This window comes from Trichechus manatus, unplaced genomic scaffold, assembly GCF_000243295.1.
Source record: "Trichechus manatus latirostris isolate Lorelei unplaced genomic scaffold, TriManLat1.0 scaffold00061, whole genome shotgun sequence".
NCBI lineage: Eukaryota > Metazoa > Chordata > Mammalia > Sirenia > Trichechidae > Trichechus > Trichechus manatus.
Window position 1 is genome coordinate 5,130,512 of NW_004443997.1, and position 16,586 is coordinate 5,147,097.

Genomic DNA, 16,586 nt, shown 5'->3' on the forward strand with positions numbered 1-16,586 from the left:
GGTGTTTTTCTCTGTATGTGTGTACACGCATATGTGTGTCTAGCTGTCTGTCTCTAAGGGTATTTCTCTCCCTCTGTGTGTGTGTGTGCGCGCGCGCGCGCGCGCGCGTGTAAATGCCTGTCTCTCCCTCTCTCTTTTGTTCCTCTCTCTCTCCTCCTCCCTCAATCTCTGTCTCTCTTTTCCACTCCCTCCCTCAGTCTCTCTCTGTTTCTGTCTATCTCTCTTTCTCTTCCCATGCAGCAGGAAACGAGGAATGAGGGGAGGTCAGCTCCAAACACTGTGGGAAATTCCAGGGATGAGAGCCCATGGAAGACACTTATCTCCCAGACATTTGTCCTGAAACCCTTAAGGAGAAAGAGAAACTTTCAGCAAAGCAAACTCAGTTTCAGTTTCGAAATGTCAAGAAAGCAGGGAGGAGCTGGCAGGACGGCTGGCTACTGAGCTTAAGGTACCCAGGGAGGAAGGAGCAGTGTGCTGCTATAGGGGAATCCCAGACCTCTCCGCACCCAAGAGAGGAGGATAAAGCCCCCTCTACCCCCACACTTTGCCTTCCCCTGTCTTCGCCCTTTTGCCCGAGGGAGAAAGGCTACAGCGTGCTCCTTTTTTTAAAAGGGTTGGGCAAAGCAGAGAGGATTGATTCCAAGAGGCATCCTGATCCTGCCGAGATGGAGCTGCCCCAGAACCTGTACGAGACCCCTGCGGACCGGCTGGACAACTTCGTGAGGCACAGCCTTCAGCCCCAGGGGGACTGGAAGGAGGAGGTTCAGGATGCCTGGCAGAGAATCGAACGGTTTCTGCGAGAGGAGTGCTTCCGCGATGAGCTGATTCTGGACCAAGAAGTCAGGGTGCTGAAGGTGGTGAAGGTGAGCACTTGGGGCTCTGGGGTTGGAATCCCAGCTCTGCCCCTTTGGGGCTGGGTGACCTTGGAAGTTGGGGTCACGTCATCTCTCTGAGCCTCAGTCTTCTCCTCTTAACCTGAAATTGTTATGAGCAATAAATGGGATAAAGAATGGAAACATGCTTTTAAATAGTAAGTTGTTCTACAAATGTGAAGGATAATGATGACTATCCTCATCTTCTTCATTATTATTACTATTATTATTTGGGATCCAGCTCTCTGAAAGCCAAGGAGTCAGGTGGACTAGGAATAGCAGATCTCTGCAAGATTTATGCTTTTTGTTTCTTGTTTAAGAAGTCCTAGTTTACCCTCTCCCCACCCCAGTCATAAGAATAACCTCGTATATTGTTGTTCTATAATGACACGTACTGGGTATGTTAGAAACTACCTAGCAATTATGTAATACCAGAGAGTACTTTATAGATTACATAGATGTATAGGGGCTGACCGTGGGATTCAATACCCATTTATAGCATGGCCTCTCTTGGGAAAGTGATCACTGTAATTCAACTTCTGACATATCTCTCTAAATCAAAAAGTGTCTTGACCACAAGATTAGATTTGGGAGAATGAAAAAACATCTAATAATAAGGTAAGTAGTAATGGCTGTAAGTAGGAGGAGGAGTAATGGCAGCCGAGGATAAGACTGCAAAGGAAGGACACACAGTCTTAAAGAGTCTCGAGAGGAGAAACCGAAGATCAGAGAGTTGTTATCAGCAAACTATCAGCTTCAAACAGAAATCCAGATATTCAAGTTCCTGTACCTGTCTAGAAGGATACAACTTTGCATGTCTGGGCTCTGACTCTTCCACACATCTGAGCATATAAAGTGTTTTCCCATAGGACCCCAACAATTTTTCTAACTGTGCTAGAGCTACATCAGCATCTTTGCCTTCTAGATCTAAACCCAAAAAAGGACATTCTGATCAGAACTACAGATTGTTGTTGTTGTTAAGTGCTGTCTAATCAGTTCCAACTCATAGCGACCCTGTGTGCAAGAGAATGAAACACTTGCTGGTCTGCACCATCCTCACAATCTCTGTTATGCTTGAGCCCATTGTTGCAGCCACTGTGTCAATCCATCTCATTGAAGGTCTTCCTGTTTTTCACTGACCTTCTATTTTACCAGCCAAGATGTCCTTCTCCAGGGACTGATCTCTCCTGATAACATGTCCAAAGTATGTGAGACAAAGTCTTGCCATTCTTGCTTCTAAGAAGCATTCTCGTTGTACTTCCTCCAAGACAGATTTGTTCATTCTTCCAGGCAGTCCATGGTGTATTCAATATTCTTCGCCAACACCACAATTTAAAGGCAGCAATTCTTCTTCAATCTTCCTTATTTTATCATCCAGCTTTCAAATGGATTTGAGGCAATTGAAAACACCATGGCTTGGGTCAGGCGCACGTTAGTCTTCAAGGTGACATCTTTGCTTTTTAACACTTTAAAGAGGTCTTTTACATCCGATTTGCCCAATGCAATGCATTGTTTGATTTCTTGACTGCTGCTTCCATGGGTGTTGATTGTGGATCCAAGTAAAATGAAATCCTTTACACCTTCAATATTTTCTCCATTTATCATGATGTTGCTTACTGGTCCAGTTATGGGGATTTTTGTTCTCTTTATGTTGAGGTGTAATCCATGCTGAAGGCTGTGGTCTTCGATCTTCATCAGTAAGTGCTTCAAGTCCTCTTCACTGTCAGCAAGCAAAATTGTGTCATCTGCATATTGCAGTTTCTTAATGAGTCTTCCTCCAATCCCGATGCCCTGTTTTCTTCATATAGTCCAGCTTCTTGGATCATTTGGTCAGCATACAGATTGAATAGGTGTGGTGAAAGGATACAACCCTGACACACACCTTTCCTGACTATAAACCACGCAGTATCCCGTTGTTCTGTTCGAACGACTGCCTGTTGATCTGTGTATAGGTTCTTCATGAGTACAATTAAGTGTTCTGGAATTCCCATTCTTTGCAATGTTATCCATAATTTGTTATGATCCACACAGTCGAATGCCTTTGCATAGTCAACAGAACACAGGTAAACATCTTTCTGATATTCTCCGCTTTCAGCCAGGATCCATCTGACATCAGTAATGCTGTCCCTTGCTCCACATCCTCTTCTGAATCCAGCTTGGATTTCTCGCAGTTCCCTGTCGATATACTGCTGCAGCCCCTTTTGAATGATCTTCAACAAAATTTTACTTGTGTGTGATATTAATGAAATTGTGCAATAATTTCTGCATTCGATTGGATCACATTTCTTGAGAATAGGCATAAATACAGATCTCTTCCAGTCGATTGGTCAGGTAGCTGTCTTCCAAATTTCTCAGCATAGATGAGTGAGCAATTTCAGCATTTCATCTGTTTGTTGAAACATGTCAATTGGTTTTCCGTCAGTTCCACCAAATCCTGGAACTACAAATAGGATGCACATTTTCTCAAGGATGGATTTGAAAGTGTTCAAATATTTTAACATACGTTCTAAATAAAGCTCTCCTATTGATTCACATGTGCTGTATTTCAGTAGAGGACATACTATGTATGCTGCTGCAAAATGGCAATATCTTGAAGTTTCCCATCTCACCCTAACAGGTATATGCATCAAGTATTTGTATAAGAAAAAATTAATTTTACCTTTCCTCTTGCTCTCTCAATAGACTCTATTTCCAGAAGTTGAAATACCCCTAGGTTAACTATCTCCAATTATTTTGAGCAGAAAGGAAAATGCCAAGAGCAGAGTGTTGATGGAGTTAAACCTTATTTGGACGAACATTGGCAAACAAGCAATTGCAATGAGGAAACAACTGCCTTAAGTTTCAATTTCTCTATCAGGAGGAGAAAGGTCCATTGCACATCTTGCACATACTTTAACATTTGTTTTCTCTGCTTTTCTTGGCTTGGAGCCCTGGTGACACACGGTTAAGAGCTCGGCTGCTAACCAAAAGGTCAGCAGTTTGAATCCACCAGCCGTTCCTTGGAAACTCTATGGGGCAGTTCTACTCTGTTCTATCAGGTCACTATGAGTCGGAATCGACTCGAAGGCAATCAGTTTGTTTCTTGACCTTGATAAGCACTGCATTTTCTTAGTTACATCTAGTTTCCCTGGGTTTAACCATCCAAATTGGGGTGAGAATGCCATGACATTTCTTGCTGGACTTAATCATGCTGCCGTCTGACACCCACATTCTTCCACATTCTCTTTCCTCTGGACATGAAATGCAATGCCTAAATTAAGGTTACCTAGGAATTAGTGGGAGCCCTGGTGGCACAGTGGTTAAGAGCTATGGCTGCTAACCAAGAGGTTGGCAGTTTGAATCCACCAGCTGTTCCTTGGAAACTCTGTAGGACAGTTCTACTCTGTCCTATTGTGTCACTATGAGTTGGAACTGACTCCATGGCACCTAACAACAACAACAGGAATTAGTAGCAGATCTGAAGTCAAAATTACTTTTTTTTTTTTTTTTGTCCTTCAGAAAATTTATCAGGTAACTCCTCCATTAACAGACTATTCGAATGCATATTTTATATACCTTAGCAGTATTTTTAAGCCTGTATAATCTTTTTTTTTAGTTGTGCATTAGGTGAAAGTTTACAGAGCAAATTAGTTTCCCATTCAGAAGTTTGTACATAAAGTGTCCAATAACATTGGTTTCATTTCCTACAATATGTCAGTACTCTCCCCATTTCCGTCCTAGGTTCCTGTTTCCTTTTGTCCTGATTTTCTACCCCTTCCTGCCTTCTCATCTTTGCTTTGGGGCAAATGTTGCCCTTTTGATCTCATATAATTGATTGTTCGAAGGAGCAGTTTCCTCTCCTATGTTATTGTTTATTTTAGGAGACTGTCTATGGTTTGGCTGAAAGGCAGTCTCTGGGAATGGCTTCACTTCCAGTTCAGAAGGGAGTCTTAGGGCCATAATCCTGGGGGTTCATAATTTTTTAATTATACGCCTGTTGTTTTTAGTTGCTATTGAGTTGATTCCAACTCATGGCGACCCATGTGTGTCAGAATTTAGTCAAAAAAATATGGAAAAATACAGAAACTTACAAAATGAATAACTCTACTATTCATAGATACACACTACTAACATTTTAGTGTACTATGATCACACTGGAGCCTTGGTGGCACAGTGGTTAAGAGGTCGGCTGCTAACCAAAAGGTCAGCAGTTCAAATCCACCAGCTGCTCCCTGGAAACCATATGGGGCAGTTCTACTCTGTCCTATAGGGTTACTATGAGTTGAATGAAATTGACTCAACAGGTTTGGGGTTTTTTTTGTTTTATGATCACATTTAAAATATTTTTAAATAACTAGAAAACATTTTATTTTATGTGTATTTATAAGTACGTTTATTTTAAAAGTAATTGCAAACCTCTGATGCAGGCAGAAATAGAGTAAGCCCCTTACAAACTATCTCACAGACTACAGCTAAAACTCCGGCAGAGGACAAAAAGCAAGAACTTGGGGGCTCTGAAAAGTAGATAGCATGCAGATGGAGAATGAAGTTGAAACTGTAACAAGGGTAATTACAATGGGATAAACTATTAATGCACAAAATAACATGGATAGATATTATGGGCATTATAGTGAACAGGGGGAAAAAAGCCAATTTCAAAAGGTCACATACTGTATGACTCCATTTATATAACATTCTCTAAATGACAAAATTATTGAGATGGAAAACGGATGAGTGGTTTCCAGGGTTTACGCATGGTGGCGGGGAGGGAGGGGAATGTGACTATGCAAGAGTAGCATGAGGGAGATCTCAGTCATGATGGAATAGTTCTGTATCTTGATTGCAGTGATGGTTACAGGAATCTATAAAGATGATAAAATGTCATAGAACTATACACCCACATGGTATCAATGCCAATTTCCTGGTTTTGATATTCTACTATATTTATGTAAGATGTAACCATTGGGGGGAACTGGATGAAGGGTACACCAGCCCTCTCGGGACTCTCTTTACAACCTCCTGTGAATCTATAATTATTTCAAAATAAATTTTTTTTTAAATTATACACACACATGTATACACACACATGTAATAGATGTACAAAATATATACAAAAAATGTGTTTGTCTAGGCCAGAGCCACTCAATAGAACTTTCTACAATGATGGAAACATTCTGTATCTGTGCTGTCCAATACGGTAGCCACTAGCCACATGTGGCTATTGAGCACTTGAAATGAGGCAAGTGTGACTGAGGAGCTGAATATTTTTTGTCATTTAACTTTAATAATTTAAATGGCCACATGTGGCTTTTGGCTACCATGTTGGATAAGTGTAGAACATCTGTGGAATGATGCTGGAAGCAGTTGGTAACTGTGGCTGCTTCTGGAGAAGGGGTTTAGAGCCTGGGGGTGGAATGGAGTTTTACATTTCATTTATATCCTTTGAATTGTTTAGAAAATGTTTATTTTCTCTAATCAATGAAAAGACATAGTAATACCCACAGCAAAAACCACTGTATATGATGGAAACCAAGGGCCCCTGTTGGAACCTGTGTAAACAGCCCAATTTGGATGTTTCTGACTCACCTCCAAACTCAGGCACCAGGCCTCAGTGGAGGTGAAGTTCAATATTATTGTCCCCACAGGGCGGCTCCTCAGGGAAGGGGACGACGTTGAACTACAGCTCCGATGTGGACATGGTCCTGTTCTTGAGCTGCTTCTCCAGCTTCCAAAACCAGGCCCAGCTCCGAAAAGACGTCATCACCCTCATCCAGGAGAAATTGGATCACTGTTGTAGGAGTTTGGCCTACCACATATCACTGGTCTCGCCCAGAGAGGGGGCCAGGGCCCCTCGCTCCCTGTCCTTGCAGGTCCAGTCCAAGAAGAGCAGTGAAGCCATTCGGGTGGATGTGCTCCCAGCTTTCGATGCTCTGGGTAAAGACAGAGATGGGTCGAATCCGGAGAAACCAGTCAAGGCCCCCTCACCAACCTGATCTTGGGGGAGGTTTGGCAAAGTAGAAACCAATGAGGAAAGATTGCAGTTTGTTCTTTTTGGAAAGGATAGGATTGGAGCTATACCTGAAGATTAAATCCTCCCGTAAATACATGTGTTGCCATGTCCAATTGTTTCATGGGGAAAGAGGTCTTCTCCCAAATAATGGATTCCCACTCAACCCAAGGAGAAGATTCCTGCCTGACCACATAGGAAGGAATATGGAGTCAGACAGAACTAGATTGGAATCATTTTTTAAAACAGGGCTCTTTATATTTTCAAATTTTGACTCCAAGACTTACCAGTTGTATGACTTTAGGCAAGCTATTTAACTCCTCCAAGACTCAGTTACTAACCTGTTAAATGAGATAATAATATCAAGTTGAACCCTAGCATATTTGACCATGTTGGACCTATAAAAATGCTAATTTCCTATGGTTCCACTTAATTTTACCTACTTCATGGAGCTGGTCTGAGGATTCCACGAGCTTAGCCCAGTGCCCAGCACATGTTAAGTCTGTGGTCAATGTGAGTTATTTAAAATCTATATGACTGTTGGGTATGCTGCCAAAACATCTAGGTCCCTAGGTGGTGCAAGCATTTTCACTTGACTATTAACCTAAAAGCTGGTGGTTCAAACCCACCAAGTGGCACCATGGAAGAAAGCCTAGAGTTCAGCTTCCATAGATTACAGCCAAGAAAACCCTATGGAGTAGTTCTACTCTGTTACACACGGGGTCACCATGAGTCAGAATTGACTCAATAGCAACAGATTTGGGTTTTTGTTTGTTTGTTTTTATTTACCAAACTATCTAGACCTCCACTTACGTAGTTGTAAATTAAAAAGAATAATATTGCTGTAGTGAGGATTGCAGGAGATGACTTACGCATGCTCTATGTGCAGTACTCCTTTTCCTATCTTCCTCATCTCAAAGGGTAGATTTTCCTAACTAGCTACTTTTCTTCTCCCAGGACCCTTTTGCCCAGACACTAAACCATCGCCGGAAATCTATGAAGACTTAATAACCAGTGCTGGCCAACCTGGGGAGTTTTCATCAAGCTTCACAGAGCTACAGAGGCACTTTGTGAAAAGCTGCCCTACTAAGCTGAAGAGCCTCCTGCGCCTGGTGAAGCACTGGTACCTGCAGGTGAGGGAGTGGGGCTGGGCTGGGAGGTGCACAGGCAGGGAGAGGGTGGGTGCACCACAGTATATTTTTAGGAATAAAAAAATGGAAACAACCCAACTGTCCAACCATAGGGGGTAGGTTAAATAGCGTAGAAATAGTATAATTGGGAGCTACTTATACACAGAGCACTGGGAACTGTGAGGGATAGCTATTATTTGTCTCAGTTTGCTACTGCTGCCATAATAGAAGTACCATTAGTGGTTGGCTTTAAAGACAATAAATTTATTTTCTCACAGTTCTGAAGGCTAAAAGTCCAAATCAGGGTCTTGGTCCTGTCCACTCTTCCTATTAGCCTCTTTCCTAGTGTTTGGTGACTGTCATCAATCTTTGGTGTTCCTTTGCTTGTAGACAGGTCCTCACATGACATCTGTCTTCCCCCTGTGAGTGTCTCTGTGTCTATTCTTCCTTTTTGATAGCTCAGAAGTGATTAGGTTTAGGACCCACCCTACTCTGGTATGACCTCATTAACATAACAAAATAAAATCCCTATTTACAAACCAAATCTGTTGCCATTGAGTCAATTCTGACTCATAGTGACCCTACAGGACAGAGTAGAACTGCCCCATAGGGTTTTCAAGGAGTGGCTGGTAGATTCGAACTGCCAACCTTTTGGTTAGCGGCCGGAGCTCCATTTACAAACAGGGTCATATTTAAGGGTACACGGGTTAGGCTTTTTAACACATATTTTTGGGGGATACAATTCAATCCATAATATAACTGTCATCGTTTGTTGTTATAGTCTGTTATCTTCTGAGGGGCAGGGCCCACATAAAATTTCATGAGTGTACATGATGGAAAATAAAGTTGATAAAGTATTACTGAGACCTGGAAACAGTGAACTAGAAATTCCCAGGCAGCAATTTCTCTCTCTCTCTCTCCCTCTCTCTCTGTCTCTGTCTCTCTCTCGCTCTCTTTCTTTCAACAGTTCTTAAAACCTAAATATCGAAAAGTACCATTGCCTTCAAAATATGCGCTGGAGCTACTGACCATCTACGCCTGGGAAATGGGTACAGAGAAAAGTGTGAACTTCCACATGGATGAAGGGTTTGTGGCTGTGATGAAACTCCTCAGAGATCATGAAGACATTTGTATATACTGGACCAAGTACTATGATTTCCAAAATGAGGTTGTCAGAAACTGTATCAAACAAAAGTTGAAGGAATACAGGTGAGTGTGTTAGTTGTGTTCATTTCAACTACAAGGGGCAGAAAACTCAACTCAAACAGTTCTAAAAATAAAAAGAATTTATTGGCCTTGTTACTGAAAATTCCAAAGATAACTGAAGCTTCAGATATGGTGTGATCGAGGTGGTCACTATGTCTTCAGAGTACCAAGATGGAATTGCTCAGCTCAGCCATTCCCAGGCTTTCAGCTTTGACTTCAGGCTAATTCCTTCATGGCTGTGTGAGGTCCAGGCTTTCCATCTGGATATGAACCTTCCAATATACCTTTGCCCCAGCATTACAAGCAAAAGTTCTGAGATAAGCCTTGACTGGGCCTGCTTTGGTTACATCCCTAATCTTGAACCAAGAGGTTCAGCATGCAGGGAGCTCACCCTGCACAAGGCAGGCACCCAATGCCTCTGAGGTCCAAAGGCCAGAACCATGAATGTGGCCCAGACCTGCCCCTTCTCTCTCCCAGACCTGTCATCCTGGACCCAGCTGACCCAACCAATAATCTGGGAAAGGGGAAGAGGTGGGACTTGGTGGCCAAAGAAGCTGCTTACTGCCTACGGCAGCCCTGCTGCAACACTGAAGACCCCAGCCAGGGCTGGCACATACAGGTATGACCCCACCCCAAAGTTGTGACTCAATGGTCTCTTCACTTCAGCTCCCCATGAATCTCCCAATACTCCTGCCACAGCACTCACAACTTCCCCACACAGGCAACACTTCCCCTAAAGATGTCCCAGTCAACCAGGTGTGCATTTCCTCCACTTATCCTGAAAATGCCTGGGTCTCAATTCTTTCCCCTGGAAAATGGGCAGAACAATTCTTCTGCTCAGTAGTCAATTGAGAGATGCAGCCAAATAATTTGCTCCCATACGTACATCCTGTGAGAGAATGCTTCCCCTATTATGGATTGTCAGAACCTTAACATCTTGCAATTAAAACAAGAGATTTAATAGATATATCCAAAAATGATACAGTGATAGCACAGGGTTCCCCTGTAGACAACAACCCAGCTGTGTTGCCTCCTTATGGATGGACCACAGCCATCCTAGGTCTGAATGTTACATAGGAATCTGGGTTCATAGACCAGGACTCTGCTTATGACCTCACTGAGAGACCTAATTTTCCCAACCTGCTACTCCCACAGTGAGCTTGTCACCAGGGCTTGCATTTCAGATCCTGCAGGGAAATTCTGAGCCTGGCTGCAAAGGCAACCTTGCAGCACCTGATGTACTTCTGACCAGAGCCCAAAGCAGCAGAGGGGCCCACTGCCTAGCCATGTCCCATTAGCTGTGAATGTCCAGCTGACCAAGGGGCTCTGGGCAGTAAGATTCACAGAACAGGCCAATACTTCCAACTCCTGCTGAGTCCCCTCCCCATAAGCCTTATTATTATTATTATTACAATTATTTTGCATTTTGTGGAAAGATAACACATGTTCATAGCATTAAAAAAATCAACTGCTAAAAGACACAAAATTAATGGTAACTTGTCTTTTCATCTCAACCCCCAGACTCTCAGTTCTACCACCTCTCAGACCTCCATAGATCAATTTTTTCCATCTCCTTCCATGGATACGCCATCCACATACAACCTCTTGCCCTTGTCTGTGCATCCTGTTTTTTGCACATTTTTACTTCTTTTACTTAAATCATTAAGCTATTTGGTAACTAATTTAAATTATCTTAGAGACAATTCCATATCCAGACACGTAGACCTAGCAGGTGTAACCATAAAATATAAAGTTCAAACCAGAATACTTTTGAGAGTGAAGGGGGTGATGTTAAAAGCCAGGACAATAGACATGAATCAAGACTGCCCTAAACAAATGGGAACATACAGTTATCCTCAATCTAATCAGTCTTTTTAACAGCTGTATCATTATCCACTGCATGAAAGTACCTTAATTTATATAACCAGTGCCCTACTGACAGATTTTTAGGATGCTTTCAGACTTTGGCTATTGCAATGGATATCTTTGAATACATTATAGATGTCTTTGCACACTGTGATCAGTGCCTCACATATGTGAAATCATTTATTCTCACAACAGCTGGATGGTGCTGTGAGTACTAATATTATCCTCATGGGACAGGGAGGACTCTGAATATCTCCTAATATGAGGAGTGGTCATTTGGAGAACTATTGCCAGTTGTTACTGTGATGGGGTGAGTTGGAGGACAGATGATGACCCCATGGTCCTATAAGCCTCTGACAACAAATGTCCCACTTTGCCTGGGACATTACCAGTTTATGACTGTTGTCTCACATAATTATTGATAGCACCTCCTTTTACTTTTAAAAGTGTCTTGGTAGGACAGTAAATTACATGGTCAGTTTCCAGAACAAGGGGCTTTGGAGATAACAGACAGCCATGACCACCCAGAGACCCTCACCTGCCCCTGTCTCTCTTTCAGCGAGCAAGAGATGTCCAGGTGACAGTGAGAAAGAGTGGGAAGGAGGCCTGGACACTCTCAGTGAACCCCTACAGCCCCATTTGGAAGATGAAAAAAGAGATTAAGAACATGTGTGCCCTCTATGGGCACCAGCGTCTCTCCTTCCAGGAGCCGGATGGGGAGCGGCAACCGCTCAGCAGCCAGAAGACCCTTGCTGATTATGGTATCTTCTCTAAGGTGAGCATCCGGGTGCTGGAAATCTTCCCCCCTGAGATCCAGGTCTTCGTGAAGGAATCTAGTGGCCAGAACAAGCCTTATGCCATCAACCCTGATGACTCTATCTGGGACTTGAAAGAGAAGATTGAGGTAGCTGGAGGCCCTTACATGAAGGATCAGATGATACTAAAGTTCCAGGGTCGGAACCTGCATAATCGTCTCAGCCTCAGAGACCTGCAGATCAAAGACTGTGACACCATCACGCTCATTAGGAGAAGCTGACAAGTGCTTGCAAGTCCCCAGGGGTGGCCATGACATGGTTGCCCATGATCTAGACTCCTAATGATCTTGTCTCCTCATCCCACCCCTTTCTACCCTGACCATTGTGATCTTTTGAAGCATAAATATGAATGTACCCCTCCCCAGTTTAAAATCCTTCAATGGCTCCCCATTACCTACAGAATAAAGTTCAAGTTCCTTTACTTGGCGTTCAGGGTCCTTGACGATCTAGCCCTTGCTTATATCTCTATAGCCCCCCATACTCTCAAAACACATCCTACGCTCCAGCCATGCCAAAACACTTGCAATTCCATGAACACAGAATGCTGGTTCACAGCTCTACGACTTTGAGTCAACTCTCCTTTACTCCCACGATTTCGTCTCTCAGCACTCGAACCTCTAAGTCAGAGGTTATGTAATCCCCTCAATATTATCGTTCATGTCAAATAACTTTACCCTTTTGGCCACAGCTGATAGGACCAGGGATGTCCACCCGACTCAGGATAGAATTGATCCATTGACTGGGCGAAGCCAACTCTGTCTTGAGTTCTAGGGATTGGGAACTATTATTTCTGGAGTATTTACTGCGTTTCAGGCATAGTACAGAGCCGTTGGCAAGCATTACATTCTCACAACAAGCTTAGATTGATACCATTGCCCCTATTTTACAGATGAAGAAACAGAGGCTCAGACAGGTTAAAGGTCTTGGTCAAAGTCACACAGCCAGCAAGTAGCAGAGCTGAGACTCAAGATGGTGTACTTCTGACCAGATCCAGCGACTTTAATCAGTAGGTGACGCAGCCTCCCTTAGTGGCCCACAGCTCTCCCTTGCCTACTCCAGTACTCTACACCCTAGCACTCAACTCTACACTGAATAGCATGCAATGCCCCAAATGTATCATAGTTTCTTGCATCTGAGCCCTTGCGTGTGTTGTTCCTTCTGCCTCTATCATGCCCTTCCTAGATCTGCCTTTTCCTAGTAGTGGGTCCTTGGGCCAGTTACTCAGTCTCACTGACCTCAACTTCCTCATGTACAGAACAGGAAACACATTGATTGTAATACTTACTTCACAAGGTCATTGTGAAGATCAGATGGCTGTGAAGGCATTTTATAAAATGTAAAGTCCTGTACCAGCATGAAATAAAGTGGTACAAAACCATGACACCCGGGGGCTAATATAGGAAGGGGACTTAAAAGATAGAAACAGCTGCTGAGTTGAACTGGTAGATGCAGTTTTGTTCTAATTTCTAGTGTGACAGATAGGCTCCAGAAAAGCACAGATGAACAAGATAGAGCGAAATTGTGATCATGGGTATGAAAGAAGCAAATTGGGAAGGAGAGAGCGGAAGGGGGTTGGATCATCTGAATCCTAGAAAAAGGAAAGAGCTTGACATGTACAAGAACTGACAGAATAGGTTTCAGGGAGGGGGCAAGAGCAGAGACCCACTTTAGAAAGCTGCTGTCGTTGTCCAAGCAAGGAGGCGATGATGGTTTGGGCTAGGGGTAGGAGTGAGGGTGGAAAGAACTGGATGGATTCAAGGCCCACCAAGGCTTCCTGGTGAATAGAATATGGGATGTGAGACTTTAGACTGGATGTAGCTTTCTTCCATGGTGTCCCAGATATTACAAGGAGAAAACTAAGATCTGCAAGCCCAACTAACCTCTGTCTTGCCTGAACACAAGGAGATAAATTATGATGATGATCAGGTAAGGGATAGTTTGTCTACCTTTAAACAATGGATGTTCACAGCTCTGTGGACTTCTGGGGGCTTCTGGGAAATATGCTAATATAAGGTTACATGAGCCCAGCATCACTGGAGGATACCAGGAGGAAACCAGTGAATTTGATCGAACTCCAGCAAGAGATTCAGAGAACGAAAACATAGAGTTTCAAAAAAAAAAGACCTTGAACTACTGACCCTTCCATTTCTCCTCCACCCTGAATTCACTTCCTTTTCTATCCAGAACACAAGGTCAAGCCTGCCAGTAACTGTTTGTTCACTGCCTTCAACTTTCCTGACCATTGTCCTTACAGTCCATTCAATCTTGGAAGATCAGGGATCTTTTGGGTTGCAAGTAAAAGAGATCCAATTAAATTAGTTTAAGCAAATATAAGTAGAACATAATGGCCCATAGCCCATCTGTCAGTTTGTCATACCATAGTGGCTTGTGTGTTGCTATGATGCTGGAAGCTATGCCACCTGTATCGCAAATATCAGCAGGATCACCCATGGTGGACAGGTTTCAGTGATTAGGAAAAAAAGACTAAGAAAAAAGGCCTGGTCATCTATTTCCAAAAATTAGCCAGTGAAAACCCTACAGATCACAATAGAATATTGTCCAACATAGCACTAGAAGATGAGCCTCCTAGGTTGGAAGAAACTACACAATAGTGGCAACAAGGGACTCAAACATACCAATGATCCTGAAAATGGTGCAGGACCAGGAAATGTTTTGTTTTGTTATAAATAAGGTCACCATGAGTTGGAGCCAACAACAACAACGATGACTCATAAGAGTCCAGGAGTATCTAACTTCAGGCACAGCTGGATCAAAGAGCTCAAATGATGCCAGAGAGTGGGTCAGCTAAAACACCCATTTATTTACTCATGGCTCTGTGGGTTGGCTGAGCAGTTTTTCTGGTCTGAGCTGGCTCACCTGAAGCTGAAGGACTATAGCAACCTAACTCACGTGCCTGGCAATTGGCCAGATATCAGCTGGAAAAACAGGAATGCCTTGACCATGTGTTTCTCTTTTTAAGCCTCTGCATACATCATGTTTGCTAATGTACCATTGGTCAGAACAAGGCACATGGTCAAGCCCTGATCAAGGGATAGAAAACACGTACCACTTCTTTTATTGTTGTTGCTGTTGAGAATATCTACAGCAGAACTTACATCAATTCATCAATTTCTCCATGGACAGTTCAGTGACATTGATTACATTCTTCAAGTTGTACAACCATTCTCACCCTTCTTTTCCAAATTGTTCCTCCCCTATTAACAAACTCACTGCCCCCTAAGTTTCCTATCTAATCTTTTGAGTTGCTATTGTCAACTTGATCTTAAAAGAGCACAATGCTCAAGGCAGACATCCTTTACTAATTAAACTACGGTGGTTTTAAGAAGACTTCAGGAGATATTTTTGGTTTATGGTTTGAAGATTATCTCAGGGCAATAGTTTCAGAGGTTCATCTAGCCTCCATAGCTTCAGCAATTCTGAATTCCATAAGAATTTGAAATTCTATTCTGCATTTTCCTCCCTTTTGATCAGGATTTTTCTATAGAATCTTTGATCAAAATGTTCAGTAGTGGTAACTCGGCACCAATTCTTCTGGTCTCATGACAAAAGAGGCAGTTGTTCATGGAGGCAATTAGCCTCACATTCCATTTTCTCCTCCTATTCCTGACCCTCCTGACCCTCCTGTTGCTCCAGGTGAATACAGACCAATTGTTATAACTTGGTACACACCACCTACTGATAGAAGAAACTGCAAATTCACATTGCAAAGGGGTGTGCGGAGAGGGATGGGAAGAACTAGAGATCGTTGCTTTCGATTTTCTCAGATAATCTCTCTCCCCGTGGCAGGGGAAATGGCCCTACTTCCTACCAGGGCCGTCTCAGGTAGGCCTTTTCTAACAGCCATATTTAAGTGTGAACACCTAACACCATGCATACCCTCACACGTACACACCACATACATGGTACTTCTTAACTCTTTTTCCTGCTTTCTTTTTCTCCATAGTACTTTTCACCATCATATTTACGACAGTTTTACTTGTTTATCCTATTTATTGTCTGTCTCCACCGCTAGAACATAAACACTCTGCAGGTAGACATTTTTGTCTGTCTTGTTTATTACTATATCATCAGCAACTGCCTCGCACGTAGTAGGACTTCAATAAATATTTGTTGAATGAATGAATGGCACTCTAAGATCTGACCCCTGCCCACCTGCCCAGATGCATCTCTCACCTCTCCCCTCCTCACCCTCCATGATCAAGTCACGTTTGACAAATGAGTCCCTAGCACTCACCCAGATCGCTCACACTTCTAGGTCTTTACCCAGCTGTGCCCTCTCCTCCTGGCCAGGTCCCTATTCTTAAGACTTATCTCAAGTAGGTGTCCACTGACAACACATGTGACTCAAAAGAAACTCTTCCATCCAGCTTTCCACCAGGCTTCCATGCCCTTTGTTCTACCCAAGCACACATCACCCTGGGCTCTCAGAGTCTCATTTCTTATCTCTCTCCCCTTCTGTTTTGGGAGTTCCTTGAGGCAAGAACCACGTCTTATTTTATCTTCCTAGCAGTGCCTGGCACCCAGCAGGCACTCAATATATGTTCAGTGAATGAATAATAATGCTTACACTTAGTGTGTGTTTACTCTGCTCAGTGTTCTGCAGGCATTATCATGCTTAATCTGCACAACAACCCTAAAGGGTGGATATTATTATTAAGCACATTTTATGGATAAAGACCATGAAGGTCGG

The 16,586-nt window shown here is 43.0% G+C and overlaps 1 protein-coding gene across 1 annotated transcript; it reads left to right on the plus strand.

Annotated features, from left to right (window-relative positions):
• The first annotated feature begins 239 nt into the window (after positions 1-239).
• On the plus strand, positions 240-12,293 carry LOC101354592 (2'-5'-oligoadenylate synthase-like protein 2). The gene is made up of 6 exons (XM_004379001.2): positions 240-863; positions 6,497-6,785; positions 7,816-7,991; positions 8,956-9,197; positions 9,672-9,813; positions 11,620-12,293. The coding sequence occupies exons 1-6, from the start codon at positions 306-308 to the stop codon at positions 12,094-12,096; spliced, it is 1,884 nt and encodes a 627-aa protein (XP_004379058.2). The 5' UTR covers positions 240-305; the 3' UTR covers positions 12,097-12,293.
• Positions 12,294-16,586: the final 4,293 nt, after the last annotated feature.

Coding starts and splice junctions, on each gene's coding strand:
- LOC101354592 (XM_004379001.2), top strand. CDS start 306: ATGGAAGACACTTATCTCCCAGACATTTGTCCTGAAACCCTTAAGGAG. Junction 864..6,496: donor GGGTGCTGAAGGTGGTGAAG/GTGAGCACTTGG, acceptor TTGTCCCCACAG/GGCGGCTCCTCAGGGAAGGG. Junction 7,992..8,955: donor TGAAGCACTGGTACCTGCAG/GTGAGGGAGTGG, acceptor TTCTTTCAACAG/TTCTTAAAACCTAAATATCG.